The sequence below is a fragment of the Camellia sinensis genome, chromosome 3 (assembly GCF_055761805.1).
Source record: "Camellia sinensis isolate YWXY chromosome 3, ASM5576180v1, whole genome shotgun sequence".
In the NCBI taxonomy this organism is placed as follows: Eukaryota; Viridiplantae; Streptophyta; class Magnoliopsida; order Ericales; family Theaceae; genus Camellia; species Camellia sinensis.
In genome coordinates, this window is record NC_138963.1 from 159194533 (window position 1) to 159211111 (window position 16579).

At 43.8% G+C, this 16579-nt stretch overlaps 1 protein-coding gene and 1 long non-coding RNA gene across 2 annotated transcripts; both read right to left on the bottom strand.

Annotated features, from left to right (window-relative positions):
- Positions 1-697: 697 nt before the first annotated feature.
- LOC145821975 (protein FAR1-RELATED SEQUENCE 5-like) lies at positions 698-2953 on the bottom strand. Its single transcript, XM_082918540.1, has 6 exons — positions 2621-2953; positions 2463-2520; positions 1913-2367; positions 1330-1801; positions 797-1024; positions 698-714 (listed from the first exon to the last, which is right to left on the bottom strand). The coding sequence occupies exons 1-6, from the start codon at positions 2951-2953 to the stop codon at positions 698-700; spliced, it is 1563 nt and encodes a 520-aa protein (XP_082774666.1).
- Positions 2954-12741: 9788 nt separating this feature from the next.
- On the bottom strand, positions 12742-13442 carry LOC145821172 (uncharacterized). Its single transcript, XR_014363204.1, has 3 exons — positions 13305-13442; positions 13112-13210; positions 12742-12799 (listed from the first exon to the last, which is right to left on the bottom strand). It is a non-coding gene; the product is annotated as an uncharacterized LOC145821172 (long non-coding RNA).
- Between the last annotated feature and the right edge of the window lie 3137 nt (positions 13443-16579).

Below are 16579 nucleotides of genomic sequence, written 5' to 3' on the forward strand. Positions count from 1 at the left end.
TACAGTAATAGCCCGTTTAGAAAAAATACGAAGGTCATTGGGAGGAGCTACCGTTTTTCCTTTGCCCGATACTATTGCTGTTTTTTATCCGCACCAAGTTCAATTACCTACGTAAGATTCAAACATATGTTAACATCTAAAACAAGGTGGACAAATGTAAATTTTGATAAGAAAACGAGACAATTCAAAAAATCAAAACTGAAATATAAAGGGAGCCCCGCATGTTTGGGGTGGCATAGCCATATTTATGCATTCTTTGTTATTCATTAACAATAAAAATAAATAGTAGGGCTGAGAGAGAGAGAGAGAGACACGTTGCAATATTAGTAGTGATTGTAAACTCATCCAACGTAAGGATGGCTCATCCAACTTAAGGACAGCAGTCAAACAAATAGATTTGGGATTTATTCATCTTTATTTTTTAAATGATTCTCCAAACTAAGAAATTTATGGATATTGTGAAAGATTAAAACACCTAAGACATTAACAAAATGTAACTAATAGGCACTAATGTCTCCTTGCAAAAACAATGTATCGATCACTATAAGGCTCATCATAAAACTAAACTACACTTAAGAATCTGTCAGTTCATCGATATCTTCCATGTGGGGCTCCAACTTAGTGTTCATGAATGTTTCATTGTCTGAGTCACTACCCTCTCTCCAGCTACTTGAAGCCAATTTTTAACACCTCCGCTTCATGTGTCTGATGCTCCTACAATAGCAAATAATGCATAAATAATTTTAATAATCATGTGCATGCAACAGGATGGAAAAAGGGCATGCAATTAAAGTACCATACCTACAATACCCACACTGCCTTGGTTTTGGAGGTTTACTCGTAGAAGATGTCCTTTTGGGGTTCCCTTTGGTCTTGACTACATTAGGATCACCAACGCCACATAGTTTGGGTGCAATATTTTTGTCCCCAACCTCAGTATTATATTCTGTTCGCATTTCCCAACGCTTTTTCATCTTCGATATCATCTGGAAAGCCATTTCCCTTGCCTCTTGAAAATCTTTATCTGCGTGTGAGGCATAATATGACATTTCACTAAAACATCAGCTCAGCATACCGAACCGAACTATCTGTGTTAGGGTGCTACAAATTTGGGTAAGACTTGGTTGTTGATATCCTGACCTACCACGTCTTGTCCATCTCTTCAAGATACAACTCGGTGGAATACACATTAATTGTTTAGATTTGATAACACAACCATGTAGCAGCAAGAGATGCCAAACGACTTAAACTTCAAGCAATAACATTTTAATGTGATATCTACTGGAAAATACTTAACCGTCCATATGCATGTTGGTGCTTTGCACTCACCAAAACGATAGGTGTGACAATCCTCCAACTCAACTCTTTCCATCACAAACAATTTACCCACTTTTCTGATCTCACGTCGAAACAATGAAAAAATCTTTCGAGTAAAGAGCTCAGCTGCATGTTTCTCCAAACTTCTCAATGGCGTAGTCAAAATTGAGAAACTATTCTCTCTTTTAGATTTTGTTTCTGCCTCATTAACACACATCCTAGCAAGAGCCCTATCATATTGTGCTTCAAATTCGTACAACCTTACCTTTTGTTCTAGGAACATATTGAAATTTGCATTCATACCCTCGACACGTTGAGTGCTCCTCATCCCAGCAAACTTGTGACCATGAAGACACGCCTCAGCCCACTTATCATGCTTGCGGTGAATCTCCAACACCCAGTTATTGTTCTCCAACTTGTATTGTTTCACCATATGAGCCCAGGCATTGTCAAACTCATCAATTTTACATTTTTTTAACATCAACTATGCAAAATCATTAGTAAATTTTGGTATATGGACATTGGTTGAGGCATTTTTCTCCAGATGCCAAGAACATAAACGATGTTTGCAATTTGGAATAACTCTTTCGATTACCTGACGCATTGCCCTGTCACCATCTGTTACAATAGAGATGGGTCCTTGTCCATCCATGGCCTCCATTAACGTTTCCAACACCCACGTGTATGTCTCCATTGTCTCATCAGGCAACAAAGAACATCCAAATATGATTGTCATAAAATGGTTACTCACACCAGCTAGAATCACAAATGGCTTCTTATACTGATTTGTACAATAAGTTGTATCAAATACCAATACATCGCCAAATGCAGCATAGTCCATCCGAGACCTACCAATTGCCCAAAAAATCTTGTTCAATCGAGTATCCTTATCAACGTTGTACTTGAAAAGAAATAATGGATCTGCATCTAGTTTAGCTGATAAGTATCCTAAGGAACCCTCTGCATCCCCTTCTGCGAGTTGTACTTTGCGCTCAGCTTGGAATTGGTTATGCAAATCTCTATGAATGAAGCCCACCTTCCCATAACCCCCTGATTGATGGACCATAAAATACATGATCTGACTCGTTTTCATACCCACATTGCGTATGGCCTTTGCTTGAGCTTGGTTTGCATTTGTTAGAAACCTGTGTGACCAAAGAAAAGGGACACAGTGTGGTGCTGCCAAGGGATGATTGTGTTCCCCTACAAAGTGGGTCACAACATATTTTCAAATTGTCTTGTCATAACGCACACGAAATGTGGCACTACAAAAAAGTCTAGTTTCTGCCCTAGAAGTTCTTACTCGTTCCACACGCTGTAAGTATTTCTTTTCTCTTACACCTTCCCTTGAACAAACCCATTTCCTACTCTCTACAAATTTGTTGTCTCCAGAAATTCGTTTCCTACTTCTTCGCACGCTAAAACTGATGACCTTAGCATATGCATTGTAGAAAGAATAAGCATCCTCCTCTGAATTGAATTTCATTTGTGAAACATCAACCTTGGTAAGCATTCGTAAACTATAGGTTTGGGAAGCTAACCCTTCTTCTTTCCCATCGACAACATCATCCTTTCCATCCGAAGCAACTTGATTGTCAATTTCACCGTTCTTTCTGCGTACTACTTTTAGGTTCATCCATCATATCTACATAACAAATCACATAGACAATAGATGTGCAGATTTGGCATTAGTTAAATGCAAGTAATAAAAAAGTACACTCGTAAATACCCTATTATCAATTAAAATCAAACAAATCAACATAAAAGCACACCCGTAAGTGCCTTGCTATAAATTAAAATCAAACAAATACATAAGCACACCCGTCAGTGCCTTGCTATCAATTCAAAGCAAATAAATTCAAAAACACACTTGGAAGTACCCTTCTATCAACTAAAACCAAACAAATAAATAAAAAAGCAGACCTGCCAGTGCTCTGCAATCAATTATCAATTCTTAAAGAAAATGAACAAATAAGCACACCCGCTAGTGCTTTGCTATCAATTAAATGCAAATAATAAAAAAACACACCAGCAAGTACTCTACTATCAACTAAAATTAAACAAATAAGCAAAAAAGCACACCTACTAGTGCCCTGCTATAAATTAAAATCAAACAGATAAATAAGCACACCCGCCAATGCTCTGCTTTGAATTATCAATTATTGAAAGAAAATGAACAAACAAGCACACATGCCAGCGCTTTGCTATCAATTCAAAGCAAATAAATTCAAAAACACACCTGCAAGTACCCTACAATCAATTAAAATGTAAAAAATCACACCCGCCAGTGCTCTGTTTTCAATTATCAATTGTTAAAAGAAAATGAACAAATAAGCACACCCGCCAGTACTCTGCTTTCAATTATCAATTCTTAAAAAAAAAATGAACAAATAAGAACACCCACCAATGCTTTGCTATCAATTGAACGCAAATAATAAAAAAAAAAAAAAAAAAAACACACCTGCAAGTACTCTACTATCAATTAAAATGAAACAAATTAACAAAAAAGCACACCCGCCAATGCCCTGCTATAAATTAATATCAAACAAATAAATAATCACACTCGCCAGTGCCTGTAGACAACCCATTTTTGACCGTCCTCAAGACTTGGATGTCACCATTGGAACACTTGGTGATTACCCTTGTTTGTGTTCGTCTTGAGTTCCCAGAGGTCTCGGTTGCGCGCCTTGCCTCAAGATCTCTCGACTCGACCGTGTTGTGTCTGGTTTTGCACCAAACACTTGTGTTTTGCCTTGGAGGGGCAGGGAATGCCTTGTGAGGTATCCCCACGCATCACCGGCCATGGCTTGAGGCCACCGGCCAGTGATTCTATGCCATCGGCAATGTATATTGCCGGTCGGCACTCTTTGTTGCCGGTTGGCCATTTATTTTGTCAAAGTGGCAATTTTGGATGGCCGACCACTGTTCATCTACTTTTAGTAGATGTTTTGTGCCAGCTGTGATAGCTGGCACCCACTCTGTTCCCCTCCATACACGTGTATAGAGGAATTTCCCTCTTGGATGGCTTGTTTTGGAAGCCTTACAGGAGGAAGTTGCCTATAAGAAGAGGGCTCCTCTCTTGGCAATAAGGTGAGAAAAAAATGGTTAGAGAGCTCTGATTTTTAGGTTAGGGCTTATATATATATTCTATCTCTATACCTCTCTCTCTCTTGAGTGTTCTAGGTGTGTTTGTTCATAGTATTGTACACAAACACACACTACCACACCTTTCCTTGGAACTGAGGCCTTTGATAGCTGTTTTTAGAGTTTTGAAGTTGATTTCAACCTCAAGAAACTGCTGGAGCTCCATTTTTGAAGAGGGTCTACAAGGGTAAGACTTTTGTCCCTTTTTACCCCATTTTTGCATAGCTTTTTAGCCTATCTTGCATCTGTTTTTAAGCTTAGTGTATAACATAAAAAAGTTCTTTTTTTAGGCCCTCTAAATAGTTGTTTAGGTTGCTTCAAGCTTTGGGATTGTTTGACCCCTCTTAAGCCTTGTAAGGCTCCATTTTGTGCCATTTTGGGTGAGCTCCGAGACCTTGCTGTTTGGGCCTCCTCACCACTGAAATCTTAAGGGATTTCAGAGGTGAGAATGGTGCCTTGAGGTCCCAAGAAGGAGAGGGCCACCCCCTCTCCTTGTTGTCCTTGAAAAGGACCATTTTTTGCCTCTTGAGGGAGCTCCTAGCTTAGGCTCTTGTTGACCATGCCTTAGCTATTATTTATGCTTATTTTTCCATGAAATAGCATTGTTTTAAGTTGGTTTTGGTACACCATGCTTTCTTAGCATACATGCCTTGTAATGCCATTTTGTTGCCTTAACATGCCTTAGGTTATAAACCATTGTTCTAGCATATTTTAGGCTTGGCTTTGTGAAGCTTTCATGTTTATTTTGCCAGGATTAAGTTCTTTCCTTAGTTGTTTGGGTCGACTTTGGCATGCATTGTATAGCCCCTTTGCATTTTGGCTTGTTGGCCTTAAGGGTGTGAGTGTATAGAATGCATTACTTGCTTTGATTTAGTGGGTTGGGACCATTTTCCATGTCATTTCAGTCCACTTAGTATGCTTGTATGCTTGCATTTCATGGCCCCTTTGATGTGTCAAAGGCTTGTGTTGCATGCTCCATGTTTTGGTCATTGTGCATGCTTTTGAATTCAAGTCATTTAGATGCCATCTAAGTAATCTTTTGGGCTTTGTTTTAGGTGCTAAAACTCTGTTTTGGGTCATTGAATTCATGCCATGTTTGGTCTTGTTAAGTGTGGTTCAATACCACTTTAGCTTCCTTTGAATCTTGGACTTTGCTTGCATACCTTGATTGCATTGTTTGGGTTGGTTTGGCACCATGTTCTTGCATGATTTTCAAGGCTCAATTTGCATGCTATATGTCCATGTTTGCATCCTCTTGAGTGTGCTTGAGAATTGCTCTTTAATGCTTGAAGTGTTGGAGATCATTTGCATGCATGTTTGTGTGCCTATTAGTCCTTCATTTTTGAGCACCTTGGCCATTGTTTTAGGCCTAATGAGGGCTGCCTAAACCATGCTTAAGTCCATCCTTTGCTTGTTTGCATGCTTGCCTTGCATATTTGCTTGCATACTTGCATAAATGCATTGCATTGCCCATGTTGCATGCTAGCTCACATGCCTAGGTTGCACTCCATCTAGCATGCATGCCTTGCTCCTTGATTTAGTGATGGAAGTTGGGCCTTTGTTTGTTGGTTTGCATTGCATTTCAAATCAACATGCATAAATTGGTCTCTTGGGCCATCACGCATTGAAATGCGCGATTGATGGTCCGAGAACCAAGGACCATATCCCTTTGAGTCATAAACATGATAGGGGATATGGTCGGTGCATACATTGCTTGAATTGCTTTGCCATGCAAAGCCCTGTCCTCTGCTGCTGTCAAACAGATTCTGCAGGAACTTTTGGCCGATCGACTACACAGAGTGCTGACCGGCAATCCATATGTGGCTGATGGATTCATTTTTGGCCGATCGACACCAAATCACAGCCGATGATGATTCCCTCCAACCGGTGGCATTCCCCAACATCCAGTGAGCACATCCTGAGGCTTTGGCAGTCTTCAAAGAAGCAGAGCAGGGAAAACAGAGGCAGCTTGTGCATGGCAGTGGACTTCCGAGCAAGACCCGAGCATGCGTGCATTGAGCCCTCTTCCCGAGGCCCTTTTTCTTGCTTTCTTAAATTAATTAATTTGTTTAATTAATTTAGTTGGTCTGTAATAATTAATTAGCTAGGATAGTTAATTCATTATTCGAATTGTATTATTCTTTTGGTCCATCCGAGCGAGGGCGAATTTGTAATATGTGTGGGTGAATGTGTGCATGTCTTCCAACCCCCACTTCTTTCTCCCTTTTACTTACCTGCTTTGATGGTTAGTAATAGGCCATGTTTAATTTAGCATACCTTATGCTATGCATGCGTGCATCATTCATCAGTATTGCATGCACCAGACTCAGCGCATCATGCTAACTGCATTAGTATTTCAAATCTAACTTGAATACATGCTTCTTGGGCTTTTTCACATGTCATTCATAGACTAGCCGAGCCTACTCTAGTGACATTCCGTATGCGTTGCATTAGACATTTAAACATGGACTTGGATCATGCATTGATTGCTAACGAGTTCTTTGTTTTGGCACGGAGTACGATATAAGTATTTATGCTTTAGCATCCTTGCATGCGTGTGAGTGTTGCCATGATAGCATGATTACCATGAGGCTAGCTGCTTATGTGATATAACTGCTTGAGTGCCTGTGGGTGAAGGTTGGATTGTCTGAGTTGGAATAGCTCATTGAAATCCGTGTTTTAGCCTACTTGCGAGTAGCAAATTCCAAAACATTTTTCCAAAACAAACGGATATGCAATGCTTATTCCCAAATTAGGCAATCTAGTCTATACTTTTGTGCTGTGCGCATAACATAGTAATTCTAGGCCAATAATCAGGGTAAGAACACATAACGTTTTCAAAAATGGATATCACGGTTAGTAGTGGCCGATCTTCGGATCGGGCAAGAGGGGGTGCTCATAGCTGACCTTCCCCAATCGTACCCTAGCTGCCGAGCCGAGGCAACTTTGGTGATGGCGGACACGTGGCCTTTGGCACCGAGTCAGGGTTTCCTAAATTCCCCCATAAAAAATATTTAGGTGGCAACTCTATATCTGGCAAAGCAGTCCATATTTGGCACTTCTTTTCTAAAAATCTGTTTTCTCAAAACGATTTGCCGGATTTGGACTCTTTGGTTCGGATTAAGAACCGTGACACAAATTGAGTCCGAACTGTAGCGAGGCCCGCGGACGCGTCTACAGTTTCTGGCGACTCTACTGCGGACTTTAGAGAGCTTGACTCGAACTTGTGATATCCTGTTTTGATTTCATTTATGTGTCTCTTTGCATTGCATGTGCATTGGTGCGCCTAGGACACTGTGTTTGCCATCTGCCATTCCTGAACGGTTTGCCGAAGGCTTGTCTTGTCAAGACATGACCATAAGGCTGACCGGTTGTGGGCTCTAACAGTATGGGAACACAAACCCCAGTTTTACTAGGGCACCCTTTTCGACCATTCGACCTAGTACATATCGAAATCCATAGTGACTATTCCAAACTAGGACAGGTTGCTTACCCGATGTTAGGTTGTTTGAAAACTGCTGTGTGCATAGTGGAACCCTAGCTCCTGACAAAATAGGACAGGGAAACCCTACCCCTCTATAGGGGTGTTTTGGCTCTCTTTACTTGCTATGTGCTTTAGAGTGTATCTCTACAGGAATGTACATATCAGTTTGCAAGTTTGAGTATCAGGCCCGAGGGCACCAGTATCAGTGTTGTTGAGAAATCAGTTATCTGCGGGTATCAAGTTCAGTTTTGGGAACAGTGATTTTGGGGAACAGTGACCAGTAGTAGAGTGCAGTTGTTCGGCTACACCTGTGATTGATCTGTGTGGACTGAAATGCTATTTGTTTTTCCTTTCAGTTCAGAGTGTCTAGAGAATTGATACAGAATAGCTAGTGTTCCCCCTTGCTGAGGCAGGACTTATGATGACGCAGAATTCAGAAGAGATTGTGGTTATGACAGCTACGCTAGATCAAGGGATCACCCTGCAGGATAAAACCAATGTTGATATATTACATCCGCCCAGGTCGCCTATCGCGCACCCGGTCTGGACCCCCCAGTTGTATCAGGCTCGCGAGACCACTACATTCGAGCTGATAGGAATGATAGGCGACCTCTAGAGATCTGTGGCCGATCTAGCCTATGGAATGTCGGCTTTGCCGCCAGCAGCACCGTATATCGGGAATTTCATACCACGGGAGCCCCCGCTACTGGGGCGGATTGTGATAGAGCTCAGCCAACCAGAGGTTGCCTCCAGCTACAACAACGACGTGTCAGCAACAACCAGGCTTCGCTCTGATGTAGTAACCCAAACCCCCGATCAAGCTGAGGCCAGAGATAAGAACAAAATGAAGGCAGATGTCGATCCCATTGAACAACTGCTACGGGCAGTCGAGGCTTTGAAAGTTGGGGGGATGAACAAACAACAGATATCTGCAGTTGTGGCAAAAACTGTAGAGGATGCTTTCCCCACTCCACCTGAGGGTAGTTCAAGTCAGTCGAAAAATCGGGATAGGCCCCGTCATGCCAGAACAGTTCCTCCTATTCCCAACCCTGCACCTGGGAAAGATCAGAAAACCAAGGCAGTGCCTGCTGACCCTTTTGCTAGCGCGTCTAGTAAGAATACTCAGACTTCAAAGTACCTGCCCCGAGGGCGCAGGATCTTTCATGCTCTCTACATGCCTCTGTCTAAGGCACTTCAGATTCTTGCCCAAAGGGGGCACCTCAAACCCCTTGAACCTCGGCCTCTCCCGAAGAATCTCCCTCTCACACATGATGCTGCTCTGTACTGCGCGTACCACCAACAGACCGGTCACGCCACCGATAACTGTTTCCGCCTTCGCCATGAAGTGCAGGATCTAATCGATAATGAGGTCATTCTTCCACCTACCTCAGCGAAGTCTGTTACCACCGAGTTGTTGGACTTTGAGGATACTGCGAGTACGTGATCAGAGGTTGGATCACCTGCGGGCGGCGCTCGGTGTGTTTTCAGATGTGGCGTCTGGCTCGCACTTTTTGAGCATTTGTAAATGCAGTTTTGTAGCTTCTGGCTTGGGTTTTGAGTCAGTTCTCTGTTTTGTTTTTGATTCTGCCTCTCTGCTTTGAGTCAGTCTTTTTTGTTTTTGGGTCTGTCTTGTGGTACCGAGTCAGTCCCGTTGTATAGGATGTCGAGTGATTCCGGGGTTGTTGCCTCGAACACCGTTTTTGTAGTTAACCTTTTTGCTTTCTTTTTGAGTTTGTCTCTGCTGTGAAACCAGTTACATCCAAGAAACCTGAATGAAACAGCTGTGGCTATCATGTTTCCGTGCTTATTGTTTGTTTTGGGCTAGTTGTGCCAGATGATTTGAATCAAACGGCCGTGCATTCCACCTATTCTCTTGTGCCCTGAAAATCATTGCATTGACCTATGTTTTTCAAAACCTCTTTAAACACTGCGGTGAAAGCAAAGAGGAAGGGATTCCTTGAGTTTGCAAAACTTTGATCAATTTGAGAAAAGGAGAGGCATGCCAAGCCTTTAATGAATGGAACCATGCTTGTTAGCGTGAGTACTGAGAAGGACCCTGGCTTGATCCAGATTGGTTCCACACTATCTTCGGCGCAAGCGATTTGTCGCTTTCTTAAAAACTTTCAAAAACAAATGTTTTGCGCGACCCTGTGAAGACCTGTGTGGAATCGCTCTTGAGATTGTGCAACCTAGGATCGCTCTCAGCCTCAAGATTGGACCTGTTCGTTTTGAACCTCGAACTCATTCGGAACATTCAACGGTCAACTGTCGGAGGAGGCCGTGTGGCTAGTTTTGAAGCAGCCCTCGAACAAGAGGCACCAAAGTCGAATAAAAAAGATTGGATCTCACCAGAAGAAGCTCGTGGAGTAGCCATGATGGATTCTTCTACAAATCATTGCAACAGCCGTTCTCCTAGATACAGAGAGGCTTCAACTTCAAAAACCATTTGGCATGGACTTGTTACACTTTTACCCTTCGAGAGGCTCGCTGGGCCGAAAACCCGGAAGGGCGACCCAGGCAAAAGTTAAAGCAAGAGAAAAATACAAAAAATGCAAAAAAAAAAAAAAGAGAAGAAATAAAATCAAAAAAAAAAGAAAAAAGAGAATGAAAAGATACAAAAAATCAAAAAAAGAAATGAAAAGAAGTTCGCAAGGTCGAAAACCCGCATCGGGCACCTTGGCAAAAGTTAGAGCCTGAAAAGTGAAGGTTAAAATACCCGAGTGTACCTTAACCGGAACTACGTAAGGCTTGATTCCCATGTTTGGGATACGTAGGCAACTTCATCCTGAAGTCCAGCCCCCAACGCTTTCATAGCGCCTCAGTCCATGTAATGGTTTTGATCATCCTTGCCTTCTCTGAATCCGATACTTCGGTTGTGACAACCGGATACGTAGGCAACTTCGTCCTGAAGTCCAGCCCTCAACACCTTCAAAGTGACTGTGTCCATATATTGGTTTTGACCATCTTCGTCTTCTCTGTATCCAAGAAAGTTTGGTCGTGATCATCGCTGGTAAAGACTATTTACGGACTGCTGCGGCATCATCCAAACAAGGGGCAACTTTCCGTTGCCATGATGTCGCCGTTCAAACCAAGGGCAACTTTCCATTGCCATCCACCCCTTCCAAGCCAGGGGCAATTTTCCATTTCCTCCGATCCGAGGTTGTGCATCTCGAGAATGAGTTCCGCGCTCGTTGTGCGGCGGCCGTTTACAAAAATAGTTTTTGAGAATTTTTACTAAGGTTGACCATTTTCTCGAAAATTATTTCATTTTCCAAAACTGGACCATTTTCTTGGACCCAAAAAGGAAAATTTTCAGTGCTTATAGTCTGACTTGCATGGTTTTCAAATCAAAAATCAAACAAGTGTGTTAATCCGACCCTCATTCTGGTCAGAATTGTTTTAGTAGAAAACCAAAACAAAAAAATGGTCAAATGATGAACTAGGGGCACAGTTGAGTCAGGCGTTCTGTCTTTCCCCCGTCGTCAACATACTTGCCAGGAGGGCACTCTACCCACCAGAAGAAATAGCTGTGAGCTAACGGCATTGGGCATGAACCCGTAACTTCCTATTCATTCATCAATCACCTTGGGGAGGGACGAAAAATGAGAGACTAAAGAATAGAGAGGTGTAAGTTGAGAGAAAAGTAAGAAAAAGGGTTCTGAGAGGAAAAAACCAAGCCTGAGGGCCGAGTGATGTGAGAATCACAAATCAGAAAGGGTAGGAAATATACCCGGAGGAATTGGCTCCTCAAGATTTGAGGTCTTTCGTTGAACATGTCCGCGTGTCGTGTCTTCCATTTTGTTTACCTCAACTTTTGTTTTGGGTCTTTTCCGAGCGTGTCTCGTTGTGTTTAGGTCGTGTACCCCTTTGTTTGAGTCCTTCCCGTTGTGTTTAGTTGTAGGCTCAATACCCGATGGAAAACCCTTCTTCAATTTCAAAAATTGATCATTTTGTGCTCAGAATGCTGTGCCATTCTCCACATTTGTGCAAAAACATGATCTGGTTCTTTCATACCGACTGCAGGGTTCACTCCCGAAAAGTGTGAACAGGAAAACATGGGCCTCTTCGAAGCCTCTGGGTTTTCAGATCGCATCTGAGTGTGTTTCAACTTCAGTGGGTTCAACCTTCATGGTCCGTCTTGTCAGATTTGGGCTTTTTGTTCAAGATTGGCTGTGTGCAGAATGAACGGAGTGTGGTGTTAGGGGCTGTATGCAGACTAATCCCCAACAGAGTATGGGTTGTGCGTTCAGTTTGAGCAGTGTGTTGCTTGGGCTGTTTTGCTATGAGGTCGTTTGGTTATCTGATCATTACAGTACAAATGCTCGATTTTTCAAACAACGGGTCAATTCCATTCGCATTGAGGTGTAACATGATGTGATGCGATGTAATACATGAGATATGTAAATGTAACACTTTTTAAGCAAAAAGTCTGTTCATTTCATTATCCTTTTCAAGTACATAGCTTTGAAAACAAAAATCTACCTGCGGCAGTACAAGGTAATCTAACTACCAGCAAAGAGAAAAAAAAAAAAAAAAAAAAAAGTACAAAAAAGAAGAAAAGCAGCAATCTGGATCATCATCAGTAGTCTCGGGCCCGGGGATCTGTCCTCACCCTCTTCCTAGACGAAGGTCCAGGGGCATCGTCATTATCATCGTCATCTGAGCCTAAGTCTGAGTCGTCACCAACCTCCTCAGATGACCCGCCCTCTGCCTCTGCCTCGAACTCGTCATCATCATCATCGTCATCATCAAGGGTCGGCGCTCGAGAGCTACTCCCGACATGAACACGCCCCGCCCTGGTACGGGGACGTATAGCGTCTCTACGCCCTCCTCGAGCAGGAATAGAGGGCCCAGCTAGAACACCTCCCACAGTGGGAATCGGGAAAGGAGGCTGAAAAGCACAAAAGGCAAATACATCAGAATACTGTGAGCAGTGTATCAGTGCAGAATGCAGTGTATGAGTACAGTGTGTGTATACTGTGAGCAGTTTATCAGTGCAGAATGCAATGCAGCATGCGAATGTCGTGAGCAGTTTGTCAGTCCAGAATGCAGTGTATGAATACAGTGTATGAATGACGTGAGCAGCTTATCAAGTGTTGTGTTGTGCACCAGATTATGTTAAGCAGCTTATGAGTATGGTTTGAGGCCATGATCAGAAGAACATACCGGAATACTATAGAGGGCCAGGAGGTCGAAGGTTCGCTGTAGCATCCCCATCATGGAGGCATTCAACTCCAGGGACTGCCGGGTGTACTCGGAGGACGCCTGCAAAAGTATCAAAGGCATCAGTATTCTACAGAATATCAAGATAAACTGAAATAAAATGACAATGCAAGATGCAAGAGGAAGTAGTACATACCGGAGGTAAGTCATAGAACCCGACCAACTCATGGTCAGCCGGAGGAGGAGCAAAGGGAATCTGGTACGTTGCCCCACCCTACCCTCGGCATGTCAGTATAGTGGGAAAAGCAGGCCAGCTAACCCCCCGACCCCTCTGAGCTCCGCTCCTGCCACGGACACGAGCCGTCCTCGACGTCCCCGCTCCAGCTCCCGCTACTGGCGCCGCAGGTCCCCCTCTCTCAGCTCGGCGACCACCGCTCAGAGGCCGCATAATGTAGGTCCGGATGTACTCTGCGTAGTCGCCCTCGCCTCTGTGGCACTCTGCACCCCAGCCAACGGTGTAGTCCCTCATGTGCTCAAAAGAGAACCCCTCAGTATGCCTCATGTGCGTAGGAGGCGGACCCGGAACTATCTGCTCCGGTAAACCCAAGGTCTGACGTAAGAAACGCTCGCCCAGGTACCAAGCCCGACAGACCGGGCCCTCCAACAGAATCCGGCAACGGACAGTCTCTTCTGCGCCCTCGTAGTGATCCCTCACCACGGCTGGCAACGGAGCCCAAGGCCGCCAGGTGATCTGAAAATGAAATGCAGTTTGTTATTTATCTGTTATCAAACATACAGTGCTAAGCGAAGCCTAAGCAAATTCTAAAGTTGAACATACCTCCGCGGCGGTGATGGTGTCGAAGTAACGGCGGAAGAAAATAAAAGACTCTCGTGTCCTCCGCACGCATCGCACATCAAAGCGATGAGAAAAGGGGACGCCGAGTGGGGTCTCCACATCAGGTACTGGGGCAAACCTGGGAAAGTAGGCATACACCCACAACTGCAGAACATATATAAGTATGACTATCAGATAAAGCAAAATACTGAATAAAGCAGAAATGGCAGAGCCGTGTGTTGTGCAGTGTATTGTACAGAGTATACAGTGTGTGCAGTATACAGTCAAAGTAAAGCAGAGTATATGTGTGCCGCGTGTGCAGTATATAGTCAGTGAAAGGCAGACCGTGGTGCGTGCAGTGTAAAGAATACAGAAAACGTGAAGCAGAAATGTAAAAGGGGAAGAAGATGTACCTCCCAAGCTCGCCAGTAGCCACCGAGAAGCTGTCCGCTGAGGCGGGAAGAAGAGCTCATGTAACCATACAAGGTGGCCAAGCCGGCGCCACCCCAGTCATAGCGGCGGATCCGCCTGACATCCACCAGTGCGCTCAACAAACATAGAGGCATGGTGTTCGCCCGGTCGGCGAAAAGAGTCGTCCCGAAGAGGAACATGATGAAGCCCCGCGCATACCGATCCACCTCCTCTGGGGTCATCTGCGCCTCCTCCGCCAAGGCAGGCTGAATCCGAAAATGGCTCTCGAACCAAGAGTACCTGACAAACCCTGCTCGAGCGAGGGGAGGCTGAGTGCCGAGCAGGTACAGCTGGGCGGCGTCCCACTCATCCATATCGGTGTCGAAGGGGATCGGATCACCCCGTACCCCGATGCCGGTGAGCATCGAGAAATCATAAGGGGTCATCGTCATGTCCCCCGCAACGAAGAAGTGGAAGAAACTGTAACAAGTTCGCGGGGGACCTCGCTACAGTTCGGACTCTCGATTTTTGTTGTCGCGGTTCTTACTCTAAACCAAAGAGTCCAAGTCTGGCAAATCATTTTGAGAAACAGATTTTTGAAAAAGTAGTGCCAAACATGGACTGCTTTGCCAGATACAGAGTCGCCACCTAAATATTTTTTTAAAATAGGGAAATTTAGGAAACCCTGACTCGGTGCCGAAGGCCACATGTCCGTCATCACCGGAGTTTGTCTCGGCTTGGGAGCTTGGGTACGATCGGGGAAGGTCAGCTATGAGCACCCTCTCTCGCCCGGTCTGAAGACCGGCCTCTACTAACCGTGATATCCAATTTTGAAAGCGTTATGTGTTCTTAAACCGGTTATTAGCCTAGAATTACTATGTTGTGCGCGCAGCAAACAAGTATAGACCAAATCGCCCAAATTGGAACAAAAAAAAAAAAACATTTTATGTTCGTTTTGAAATTGGTTTGCTACTCGCGGATAGGCTAAAACGCGGATTTTGCCACCCTCAAATGGGCTTTTAGAAAAGGGGATTTTGCCACTATCTAGTGGGCTTAAAACTCAAAGTTTTAATGCATTGTTCCAATTTAGGTAATTCAACCTCCATCCACAGGCATTCAAGCAGTTTATATCACATAAGCAGCTAGCCTCATGGTAATCATGCTATCATGGCAACATTCACACGCATGCGATATGCTAAAGCATAAAAAACTTACCTAGTACTCCGTGCCAAAACAGTAAACTAGTTAGTAAAATGTGCGTGTCCTAGTTCATGTTAAATTGCCTAATGCAACACACACAAGATGCAATTCAGATAGGCTCGGTGAACCTAAGCATGGCATATGTAATGCAATCAAATATCACATATTCGATTTGTAAATTGAAGTACAAATGCAGTTAGCGTGATGTACCGAGCCTAATACATGCAGTACAAATGCATGAATGCACGCATGCAGAGCATAAGGTATGCTGAATTTAGACATGCCCTAATCTACCATCGTAAGCAGGTAAATAAAAGGGATGAAAGAAGTGGGGTTGGAAGACATACACGCACTCACCCACACTTATTACATCTTTACCCTTACTCAGAGGGTCCAAATGAATATTACAGTCCCAAAATAAAAAAAAAAAACAAATAAAATATTACAGTCCCAAATGATAAACAAACAAAATTATTACAAAATTCCTAATTTAATTAAAAGAAAAGATGGCAAAGGAAAGAAGAGGGTAGCCGCAGCCTCTGCCTCGGGATGCGCGAATGATGCATGCTCGAATCCGTCTCGCCCGGAAAACCCGTACTGTACTCCTGCCGCCTCTGTTTGTACTGCCTTGTCTTTCTGAAAATTGCCAAAGTACTGGGGCAGGTTCCTTACATCCTGCAGAGCACCACCGGCCGGACAGAATTCCCACCGACACTTCACAATTTCCACCGGCATTTCTTGGATTCCTCGGCACTCCAAATATTGCCGGTCGGCACTAAATTCTGCCGATCGGCAGAAACTTCCTGCAGAAGACAATTTGACAGCAAACAGAGAACAGACAGTGCATGGCATGGGGTTCTCAGGTACATGTGGGCATGGTTGTGCTTCTTATCATGTTTTGAACTCAAAGAAGCATGACCTTCGATCCTTGAGCCATCAATGGTGCATGATGACCCAAGGGATCAAATTTGCCACTTAATGTAAGGATGCATGCAACAAACAAAATGAGATCCGAAGCCTTATCA

Coding starts and splice junctions, on each gene's coding strand:
- LOC145821975 (XM_082918540.1), bottom strand. CDS start 2,953: ATGAACCTAAAAGTAGTACGCAGAAAGAACGGTGAAATTGACAATCAA. Junction 2,521..2,620: donor ACTTACAGCGTGTGGAACGA/GTAAGAACTTCT, acceptor CCCACTTTGTAG/GGGAACACAATCATCCCTTG. Junction 1,025..1,329: donor TTGTCACACCTATCGTTTTG/GTGAGTGCAAAG, acceptor CCTCACACGCAG/ATAAAGATTTTCAAGAGGCA.